The sequence below is a fragment of the Macaca fascicularis genome, chromosome 3 (genome assembly GCF_037993035.2).
Source record: "Macaca fascicularis isolate 582-1 chromosome 3, T2T-MFA8v1.1".
NCBI lineage: Eukaryota > Metazoa > Chordata > Mammalia > Primates > Cercopithecidae > Macaca > Macaca fascicularis.
In genome coordinates this window covers 183446080-183457770 of record NC_088377.1, presented here as the reverse complement: position 1 = coordinate 183457770, position 11691 = coordinate 183446080, and the positions used below count along the sequence as shown (strand labels likewise).

The 11691-nt window shown below is 38.3% G+C and overlaps 1 protein-coding gene across 1 annotated transcript; it reads right to left on the bottom strand.

Moving 5' to 3' along the window:
- Nucleotides 1–8264: 8264 nt before the first annotated feature.
- On the bottom strand, nt 8265–9663 carry TAS2R5 (taste 2 receptor member 5). The gene has a single exon (XM_074036165.1). It carries the CDS (start codon nt 9548–9550, stop codon nt 8390–8392), a length of 1161 nt encoding a protein of 386 aa, XP_073892266.1. The 5' UTR covers nt 9551–9663; the 3' UTR covers nt 8265–8389.
- Nucleotides 9664–11691: the final 2028 nt, after the last annotated feature.

Sequence of the window (11691 nt, the reverse complement as noted above, 5' to 3'; positions counted from 1 at the left end):
TTTAATATTTTCTGTATCTGTAGCTAAGGACCATTCTGCATTCATATTATTTAGCTTCTCTCTTTTATTCCAAACTTATTTTATCAGTGGTTTCTTAGTCTGCTCAGGATGCCATAACAAAATACCATAAACTGGGTAGCTTATAAACAACATAAATGTATTTCTCACAGTTTTAGAAGCTGCAAAGTCCAAGATCTAGGCACCAGCAGATTCAGTGTCTGGCGAGGGCCCACTTCCTTGTGGATAGACAGCCATCTTTTTCCTAAGGGCAAAGGAGCTCTCTAGGGCCTCTTTTATAAGGGCACTGTATTAGTCTGTTTTCACGCTGCTGATACAGACATACCCGAGACTGGGCAATTTACAAAAGAAAGAGCTTTAATTGACTTACAGTTCCAAGTGGCTGGGGCAGCCTCACAATCAAGGTGGAAGGCAGGAGGAGCAAGTCACATCTTACCTGGATGGCAGCAAGCAAAGAGAGGAGGACTTGTGCAGTGGAACACCCCCCCCCTTTTTATAACCATCAGATCTCATGAGACTTATTCACTCTCACGAGAACAGCATGGGAAAGACCCGCCCCCATGATTCAATTACCTCCCACTCATAACACATGGGAATTCAAGATGAGATTTGGGTGGGGACGCAGCCAAACCATATCAGGCACTAATCCCATTCATCAAGGCTCTACCCTCAGGACCTAACAGCATCCCCAAAATCCCACCTCAAAATACCATCACATTGAGGATTAGGTTTCAATATACAAATTTTGGGGGGACACAAACATTCAGTCTATACCAAATGAGTTTTCTACTTCATTACTCTTTTCAAAGAACAAACTTTTGGTTTTTTCATATATATCAGTCAGAAAAACAACACACTTGAAATAAATGAAGAAAATTTCATAAATAATTTGTAAGTGCTTGGGAAGGATTAAAGGAATCAAAATCATTTGAAATTTTATTTATATTTTCCATTGATTTCTTCCATATCTTTATTATCTCGTTCCCTCTAGTCCTTAGTCCAAGGACATTGAAAATTAACTTTTCAGTTTGAAATTTTGCAGATCACCCATGTTCTGCCCTGAACCCCCAATTTATTTTATCAATCCTATTCAGTTTAGCATTTAGAATGCTTCCAATTTTTCATAACTGTGCAATGAACATCTTTGTAAAAGCAAGTTTACATAGATCTTTAATAGAGATATATTTACAAAGTATAACTGCTATATCAAGATATATACATACGTGTTAAAAAATGCTGCCAAATTGTCCCTCAGAATATTATACCAATTAGTGCATCCATCTTCAATGTATAAGAATATCCTTTCCCTGTATTCTCAATAAAACTATTATCTTTCATTTTTTAATCTTTGCTACCTGGATAAACACAAATGGTATTACAAAAAAATCACATTTTTATGACTAGTGAGAAATAACAATGTGTTTATAAACCATTTATATTGATTCATTTTTTTAATTGCTTCCAAAGCCTTTCTCGTTTTTGTGTTGGAATGTTATGGTTCTTTTTAATAATTTTGTAATAATTAATAATAACTTCTTCTGGTTATGTATGCTTAGTTGCAATTTTTTCCTCCATTTATCCATTGCTATTTAAATTTATATGCGTGCTGTCTGTGACATAAAGAAGTTTTAACTTTTTATGTGATCATATATGTTAATAATTTTTGGATGATTTTTGTCCTCTATAGCATAATTAGAAATTTCTTTCATTCCCCAATAATTTATTCATCTATATTTTCTTTGAGCTTTTTATGGTTTCATTGCTTACACTTTATTCTTTAATCTACCTCAAATTTAGTAAAGACAATGTGAAGTAAAAATCTAATCTTACTGTATCCTAAATGGTTAGCCACTTGTTTCAGCAGCATTTATTGAATAATCCTTTTTGAAAAGAAGACCACATTTATCATCTGCTAAATTTACATATTTATCTAGTGTTTCAATTCTATTTTCTTTATCTTTTGATTATTCTTTGCAAGTGCAAATATTTAAAATTATTTCTTCTAAATCCTGTCATTTCTGACAATATGAATGAACCTGAGGACATTACGCTAAATGAAATAAGCCAGGCACAGAAAGACAAACACCTCATGATCTCATTTACATGTGGAATCTAAACAATCAAACTCATAGAAGCGGAGTGTGGGATGATAGTTATCAGAGGCTGGGGGGTGGATGGAATCAAGAGATGTTGATCAAAGACTAGAATGTTACAGTTAAGTTATGCAAGTGGAATAAATAAGTATTTAAGGTGATAGATATATTAATTAGCTTGATTCAATCATTCCACACTGTATACATACAACATCACGATCACTGTGTACCCCGTAATTTACATTATTATAATTTGTCAAAAGTATAAATAATTTTTCCTAAATAGTAGTACAATAATAATATTAAGGATAAAAAATTATATCCATTATTATATACCAGGTACTCTTGTAAGCCCTTTACATCTATTAATTCATTTAATCTTCATGACAACCTGTGAGGTATATAAAGGCCTTCCTTCATAAAGTGATATATATGTTCTTGTAAAACTTTAAATTCTTCAACATCATACACAAAATATGAGTTTATTTGGGGGTAGGACAGAATAAGGTTGGAAAAGACTATTGAAAACCGATGTAACTTTGTAACCAGAGCACTAACTGAAATAAAAAGAAAGCTGATAAAAATCCTAGAATGATGTATCTCTATAGTCTTCGCACTCAACATCTGTCAGTCAATCATTCACAGCCTTTATACTCGGTTTCATGTTTCTTTCAAAGTATAGATCTTTGAGGGAATTAATTTTTAGACATTAATTTTATTACAATTAAAAATCTGAACCAGTGTAGGATGACTATAGTTAACAATAATGTATTATATTGTTTCACATAGCTAGGAGGATATTGAATGTTCCCAACACAAAGAAATGATCAATGTTTGAGATGACAGATGTGCTCAGATCCCCTGATGTGATCACAATACATTAGGTGGATCAAAACATCACTAGGTACCCCATGAATATACACAATTACTATTTGTCAACTAAAAAAGGTAAAATTCAAAAATCTGGACCAGAGTACAACTGTATCTATCAATACACTTTTTAAAACACAGGAGGAATGTTTTTGCTGCTATTTAATCTTCACTCAGTTTCACCAAAAACTCAACAGGTATGTAGAATGTGGAAGTCCTGAAAGCCACTCCAATAGCTTCCACTAAAGGAGATCACTGCAGCAAAGTTTTCAGCTTCTTTCTTAAGATGCTCATATATTGCTAAGGCTTTCTCTTTAATTGGGAGAAAGTTTATCCTGTTGGTTTCTTTCTTTTTTTTTTTTTTCTTTTTTGAGACAGTGTCTCGTTCTGTAGCCCAGACTGGAGTGCAGTGGTGCGATCTCCGCTCACTGCAAGCTCCACCTGCTGGGTTCACGCCATTCTCCTGCCTCAGCCTCCCGAGTAGCTGGGACTACAGACACCTGCCACTACGCCCAGCTAATTTTTTGTATTTTTAGTAGAGTCGGGGTTTCACCGTGTTAGCCAGGATGGTCTCCAGCTCCTGACCTTATGGTCCGCCCACCTCAGCCTCCCAAAGTGCTGGGATTACAGGCATGAGCCACTGCACCCAGCCCCCTGTTTGTTTCTTTTGTAGTCAGTTGAAATGCTCAATTTTTCCTGTTTACTGCATTCTCACAAATTCTAATGCACTGGCAATTATTTGTGCTACTTTTTTCCCTCCAGAGTCATCCCCAATTCTATGCCACATTGACTCTTTTAATTCATTTGTGAGTATTGACATCACAATCTCTCCAAATCCTTTAGTTTCAGGATTTTCTTTGATTGTTCAAATATTTCAGAATTTGCTTACTAACCTTATGATAATCAACCACTGAGCCTCCACTGACATTTTTAGAATTAACTCTCCATTTGTAATTAATATAAAATATGTTGCTAGCCAGGAAAATATTTCTAAACTTCTCTTCTTGGTGTTACTTGAAAATAAGAACAAAATATTTACTAGAAAAAAATGTCATGCAAACTCTTGTTCTGTATTCTCCTGAGAAATGTCAATCTGATTCTTGATCTGTTCTTTCAAAATTTTATAAATTTCTTTTGACTTCAATATTCTTAAATCTCTACAATGTGTTTAAGTGTGATGAATTCCTCCCACTTTATCTGTCTTCTTTGACACCCTTTGAGTCCTTTTTGTCTGTCTTTTTTCATCATTAACTTAATTCAATTCTTGGTCGTTAATTCTTCAAATATTTCATTCCTTGTGCTCATTTTTTCCATGTCCTTCTGGGGTTCCAGTCATACCTATGAGGGTCCTTTTATTGCTGTGTGCCATTTTGCTTTGCTTTTAAATTTCCCATCTCTTTATTACTTCGCCGTATCTCCTGTGAGAGTTCTAGAGTTGGCCTTCCAGTGCATCAGTTCCACACCAGGAGCTGTACCCATTCCGCTGCTTAATTCAATGGCGGAATAATTTATGTCGCCTAATTTAACAATGCATATTTCAGAAGCCAAAGGGAAACCAGGCTTTTCCTCACCCCAGGGCCTGTTAGCTAGGGCAGGCCTGTGACTAGAATCAGCCAGCCAAAAATCCCACCCAGGATGGCTCAAAGAGACACAGTCTCAGAAGCCGTGGCAGTGTCAAGGACACAATGCTGACAGCGGAACGGGAGACGCGGTGCCGGCATCAGTCCCTGTAGTGTGACTTGATTGTGTTCTTGTTTATTTAACCCCTCTTGGTTCCCATTCTGGGGTGGATCCTCCAGCCTTCTCCTTGGTTCTATAATCTAGCCAATTTCCTTTCAATAGTGTATTTTTTCCTGAAGTCATATGAAGTTGGACTATGTTGTTCATAACTGATACCATAGGTGACAGAAGTCGGGATATGGGAGAAGTGCAGGACAGGTGAAGCACTAATTTCTTCCTCCTACATAGTTGGGACTCTGTGGATACTGTCATAAGGCATGGTTCAAAAAAGCAGGGTAGAAAATATATTACTTACAATTGTAAAAGTAATGACTGTTAGAACGACAAAATAAAACTAATCAAATTTAGGAGAGGAAAATGGATCAGGGGTAAAATGAGATAGTCCCCAAACCTGATGAATGAGACTCAAAGGTTACAATTTAAAGCTGATAAGACAAGTAAGAGAACCAAAATCTTACTACTTAGAGTCATAAAAAATAACCAATAAAAGAACTAACACAAGTGATAAGATACAATTATATCCAGTCTGTGGGACTAATAATGGAAGGTGGGAGGGAAAAACGTTGCTGTTCATTTTCTATCTTTCTATCGTTTTCAAATCATTTTTAGCCATGCTCATATATCACATTTTTAACACTTCACATCTCTCAGCTACACCACCACAGAGCATATCACATAATTAAATGTAAGGCCATTAATATCTACACACACACACACACACACACACACACACACACGGATCCAGCTGCAACTCTAAGAATGCAAATTACAAAAGATTCAATTACATAAGAATCAATTCAAGAGTATATATTTGCCTTCAAATTTGTTTTCTTTGCTAAAACACAAAGCAGTCTCATACCCATCGTAAGGTAAATTGTGTACAGAAAAAGAAGGAAATCAAATCCCAAAAGGTGATGTGGAAAATGCAATAATTTTTTCTGCTTTATTGAGGAATGATTGACAAAAAGGGTATATATCTATAGTACATAACGTGTTTTGACATATGTATACACTGTGAAGTGATTACCACAATCAAGTTAACATATCCACCACCTCACAATTATCTTTGTTGTTGTTGTTAGCAAAAACATTTAGCATCTACTCTCTCGCAAATTTCAAGTATATAATATGGTTCTATTAACTATAGTCACTATGCTGTACATTAGATCTTCAGAGCTTATTCATTCTGCCTAACAGAAACTGTACCCTTTGATAAACATCTCCTCATTTCCCCCATGCTCCCAGCCCCTGGCAACCACCATCCTACTCTGTGCTTCTGTGAGTTTGGCTTTTTGAAATTCCACACATCTGTGAGATCTTACAGTATTTGTCTTTCTGTATGTGGCTTTTTTCAGTTAGCATAATGATCTTCCAGGTTCATCCACATTTTTTCAAATGACAGGATTTCCTTCTTTTTTAAAGCCGAATAATATTCCATTTTGTGTGTGTATATACATATATACACATACATATGTACACCACATTTTCTTTATCTGTTCAAATGTTAAAATGTGATATTTGAGCATGGCTAAAAACTATTTGAACAGTACAGAAAAGTAGAAATGAAACAGATACACATACATGTATACACGATATTTTCCTCATCTGTTCATTTGTTGATGGACACTTAGGTTGATTCCATACCTTGTCACTAAGAAAAGCAGATCATAAACTTTGATCTGTTGTGATTTTAGATCTTAGATCCCATCAATACCAAATTTGAAAGATTAGTTGCTTATTGCCTGTGTGTAAAAATACTCATAAACTTGAGGGAAGTTCCACAGGCTAATCCTAGTTTGAAGTCTTGTAAGTATGAACAATGAGATACTTAGGATTTACTGGAAAGAGTACAAGACTCGGAGTCAAAAAATTTGGGTCTGCCCCATCTGCATTATTTACAAGTTCATGATCTTGGGCAAATCATCACTCCAGCCTGAGTTGTGTCACCTGTGATTTGGGGATAAAATTGCTAACTGCATAGGATTGCTATTAAAATCAAATGAGATAATGGACTATACATGAGATTGTCTGGTAAAATGTAAAGCCCAATACAAATGTTAAATACTATTGTCACTATTACAACTGGTCACAAAGGACATCTGTAAAAAAAGTAGAAATGGCATAATGAAAATTCATCCTAATAAAAAAAATATAACCAAGCAGAAGCACCTTTATTTTTAAAAGGAATGAATATGATCCTTCCCAGGACACAAAATATGGTACTTGACCTCACACAGTTCACAGTGGCAGTGGAACCAGTCTCCCGCTGTGTGATGACTGATATCCACACGTGCCCAGCATGTACCTCGATTCTCAGTTTCAGGTAAGAAAAAGATAGGTTTGAGAGAATATATTAATGAATAGATTTTCACTTCCTTGATCATAGGAAGTGAAAAAAAAAAGTTTAAGAACATCAAGTGTTGTTCTTTGGATTTCAGATCCCCTGGAACTGAAACAAAGAAGGCTAGAAAGAAGGTAGAGAAAGAGGGGCGTAGAAGAGTCTATAGAAAGAGGCATGGGGTTCCAAGGAGGGAAGGACAAAGCTAGCTTGTTAGGAAAGTAGTATGTTGTAAAGGAAAGAGCCCTGGACCAGGAGTCAAGAAACAGCTCTAGTCCCAGCAATGCCACAGGCTCTCTATGAAACCCTGGGCAGGCCACCGCCCCTCTCTGGGCCTCAGTTTCTTTACCGATAATACAAAGGAGGCATCGTAAAACCAGTTACAGCAGCTACTCAATCATTTACAAAATATGTATTAAGTGTTTATTATGCGATAGGCAGTGTTCTAGTCACAGAGACATGGGAGAAAATAAAAACAGACATGGTTCCTGCTGCCATGGATCTGGCATTCTAAATGATCTCACTCCACCTCAAAGACCCGGCACACTAGAACTGACTGTAGGCTGTGGTGAGGCCACAGTAGACAGGCACAATGGCTAAAGGACTGAAGAGCAGACAGCATGACCTCTTCAAAAGCAGTCTATTTTTTTTTAAGCAGAAGCAAGTGCTCCTCACCCTCATGTTGCCCCACTCCAGGTCCTGGGCCTTGGAGCTTAATACAGATCATGGCATCCAACAGACTTTTATTCTGAAAGCCAAGGTTAGGGCTCAAAGAAACTTCCAGAAATATAAAGATGTTTTGTTTTGTTTTTCAGTTAGATAATTAGACTCATTACAGCAGAGAAATGGGGACATTATTTGATACTTTTTAAAAAGCATATCTAAAATGACTAACATTAATGTACAGGTGAAATTTCATAAAAATTAATGATCACTATAATTGTTCCTAATCTCTGTTTTCTATACTAGGAAAAACAAAATTTATATATGAATTATTTGCTACATGTAGACAGAATTGTTCCTAATCTCTGTTTTCTATAATAGGAAAAACACCATTTATATATGAATTATTTGCTATACGTAGAGAGAATATAATACCTCTTTTACCAAACATGAAGCCCTACCCTTGATTTCTGTGGTACATTAAAAAAATGTACTTTGCATTGCCAAAAGAGAAATAGTATTGAGTTTTGATCTGTATTTTCTGTTGCTCATTCATTAAATTGGTGTAAAAGAAGGAAAATCTTAAAAGACATGGAAGGCAGCTCCCTTACAGACAGCTATCAAAAGAGCGTCCCAAGAGTGCCCTGACCACACTTTTCTTCCTAGATCATGGGCCCCAGCATCTCCAAGCACACACTGTCTTCCACAGGATCTTCTGACAAGTCTGCTTCACCCTAGGAATCCCCATGATCAACATGAGAGAATGAAGAGAAGGATAGGCCGCCATGAGTGTCTCCCAGATGAAGACACTGGTGAGATCAGGAGGATAAGTCTTGGAGGTGATGGAGAAGGGGCTGGCCACGATATAAACCAGGTGAAGTAAGAGGAAGCAGCCCAAGGACTTCAGGGCAGTGATGTGAGCCTTGGCCCGGGCATCCCCCCTACCAGCTAAATGGACCTTCATCTTCTTGTGGTGTGTATACAAAGAGATAATCAGCATCCCAGAGGAAACAAGAAACACCATTAAAGGCAAATAACTTCCAGAATTGAGCTGAAATACATACAGGTACTGCCAGTGTTCAAAGGGATAACGAATGCTGCTGTTTCCTTGGGGAGGATGATGGACCGTTAAGCCAACTTGGACTGTAAGTAACAAACTGATTATAAAGTAGCCCAGAAGGCACCACAGACTCAGGTTATAGGCCCTCTGCTTCAGCCACAAGTAGGCAGGGCGATCAAAGGTGGTGATCTTCTTGCAATAGAAGACACTGAGGAAGGTGGCAAACCACAAGCTGGCCTGGCTTACCAGGACCCAGAAGACATTAAGATAGCGAAGCCAACGGCTGCTCTGGAAAAGGGGAAACAAGCTTAAGTCCAAAATGATCAGCCACTGCAGGAGAAACCGGCAGCCAGCCAGGCCCAGGATAATGAGGTTATATGAGGACCAGCTGAATTTTCTGATCCATTCTCTTAAACTCCAGACCACAAGGATTCCATTTCCAATTAAACCGATGAGAAATTCAATCATGGCCACCAGCATCAGCAGTCCTAGGCCAGCGCTCAGCATGACGGGGGAGGGGAGGCTCTCACTGCTCCTGGCTGAGCTCAGATCCCCCAGCAGCAATAACACACCAGGGTAAATTTGCACACCACAGAATCTGGATTTGGCCTTATCCCTCTGTAATCTGTCTTCAAGCAAGACTGAACAGCTGTGACGAGGAACAGAGAGGTTGAAAGTTATGACACGCTCTGTATTTGCATCTACATGAATGAACTCTGGGTGTAGACCCAGAGATTGCCAACAGTACCAGAGACACTGGCTCTCCATCTCAAAGGTCGTGAGCCAAAGTCTAGACACCAGGATATAATGTAGCAAGGCCCCTCAACAAGAAAGATCAAATCAAAACATGCTCAGGTGCTATATAGTGCCAGTTATGAGCTCATATGCTATATATAAAAAAAGAAATTTTATTTTCATAAAAACAACATTGGGCCGGGCATGGTGGCTCACACCTGTACTCCCAACACTTTGGGAGGCCAAGGAGGGTGGATCACCTGAGGCCAGGAGTTTGAGACCAGCTTGGCCAACATGGTGAAACCCCATCTCTACTAAAAATATAAAAATTATCCAGGCATGGTGGTGGCTGCCTGTAGTCCCAGCTACTCGGGAGGCTGAGGCAGGAGAATCACTTGAACCCAGGAGATGGAAACTGCAGTGAGCCGAGATTGCACCACTGCACTCCAGCCTGGGCGACAGAGCAAGACTCTATCTCAAAAAAGAAAAAAAAGAAAAAAAAGTAAGCATGCTGAGAATTCTCTATGAAGCTGTAGGCAGGCAGGCCACTGCCCCTCTCTGGGCCTCAGTTGCTCTACTAATAACTGAATGGATTGTAGGACTAGATTTCCATTCCTTCGGATTAAATTTACAGAGTGCTTATTTTGTGTCAAACTAGTGTACTAGGCACTGGGGATAGTGCCATTGTAATACACAGTCCCTGCCTCCAGGTGGCATTCATTGTACATCATCTCCACCCAGCTGCAAGACCTAGCACTCTAAAACTCTGGCTGTAGGCTATGGAGGGGCAGAGAAGGTCACGATCTTCTACTGGCCTAAAAATCTAGATGAGGCTTGAACCTGTCCAAAAGCAGGGTTTCTTTGGTGACTTTCTGATAGAGACATAGTGCCTCTCTCTGCCCACCTGCCCCAATCTAGCCTGGCAGTAGAATTTGCCACAGATCCTGGTAGCCAACTGGCATGTTTCCAGAAAGCTAGTCTGGTGTCAAAAAATCAAAGTATCCAGAAATATAAAGAAAGGTTTTTGACAGACTAGTTTACTACCAGTGTTGAGAGGCTAAACCACATGGAAAATTGAGATAATAATTTAGCTAATTCCACTAAGAAAAGTGCTTGCCTAAAAAATATCCAGCAATTAACATACAGGTTCACCTCTTTTTAAAATACATTAGTTTCAAACTATAGCTATTTTCTACTTCCTTTTATCAAAAACATAGCGTATTGGCAAGGAAAATTAGATTATCTGCAGTAATTTTTTTTAAATGTGATACTTTCCATGCAAAATATGAAAACTCAGTTTTGACTTCAGTAGTTTATTAAAATGATGTGATTTGCATTGCTTATAGAGCAATAAGGTCCAGTTTCTAGCCTGTTTTTCATGTTACCCTTTCATTTTGCTTCAAAATCAAAGAAGAAATAAGAAGAATTGAGAATAAAAATTTTATTTTTCTAAAATCTAGTTATTTCTACTGTTGTCAATGATACAGTTAAGGACCTGATTAGATCCTTCTCCCAAGCCATGGCCTCTAGGGTTTCCAAACACATCTCATCTCCTACAGAATTCTCTGACAAGTCTGATTCCTCATAACCATTACAACAGAGGAAAGTGAAGTATAGACAGCCATGAGCTTTGCAGAGATGGCGAGAATGGTGAGATCAGAAGGAGATTAGAAGGTTATGGGAAAGTGGCTGGCCAAGGCAGAAACCATGTAAAAGGGGAAGTTCAGAGCAATGAGCACCTTGGCTCGAGCCTCCTCCTGACAGCTGTGTGGTCCTCCATCTTCCTGTGATGTCTATACAGAAAGACAAGTGGAGCAGAAACATCACAAATAGCAACCAGTTTCCTGCACTGGACTGCAATCTATAAAAATAACAGATTTAAAACGGGTTGCAGGATGTTGCTGTTTCCTGTTAATGTTTTTAAAGCATCTAGCCAACAGAAGCTGAGAAATAAAAAGTGATCTTGAAAGACACTAGCAAAAACCAAAAACCCAGCCTTTTCAGCTACAAGAAGTCAGCGGGGCAAAGGTCATGATCTCCATGCAGCAGAAGCCACTGAAGAAAGTGGCAAACTGCGTGTTGGCCTGGCTTACCAGGACTCAGAAAACATGAAGATAATAAAGCCAACCACTGCTCTGGGAAAGTGGAAACAGACTTACATCCAACATGATCAG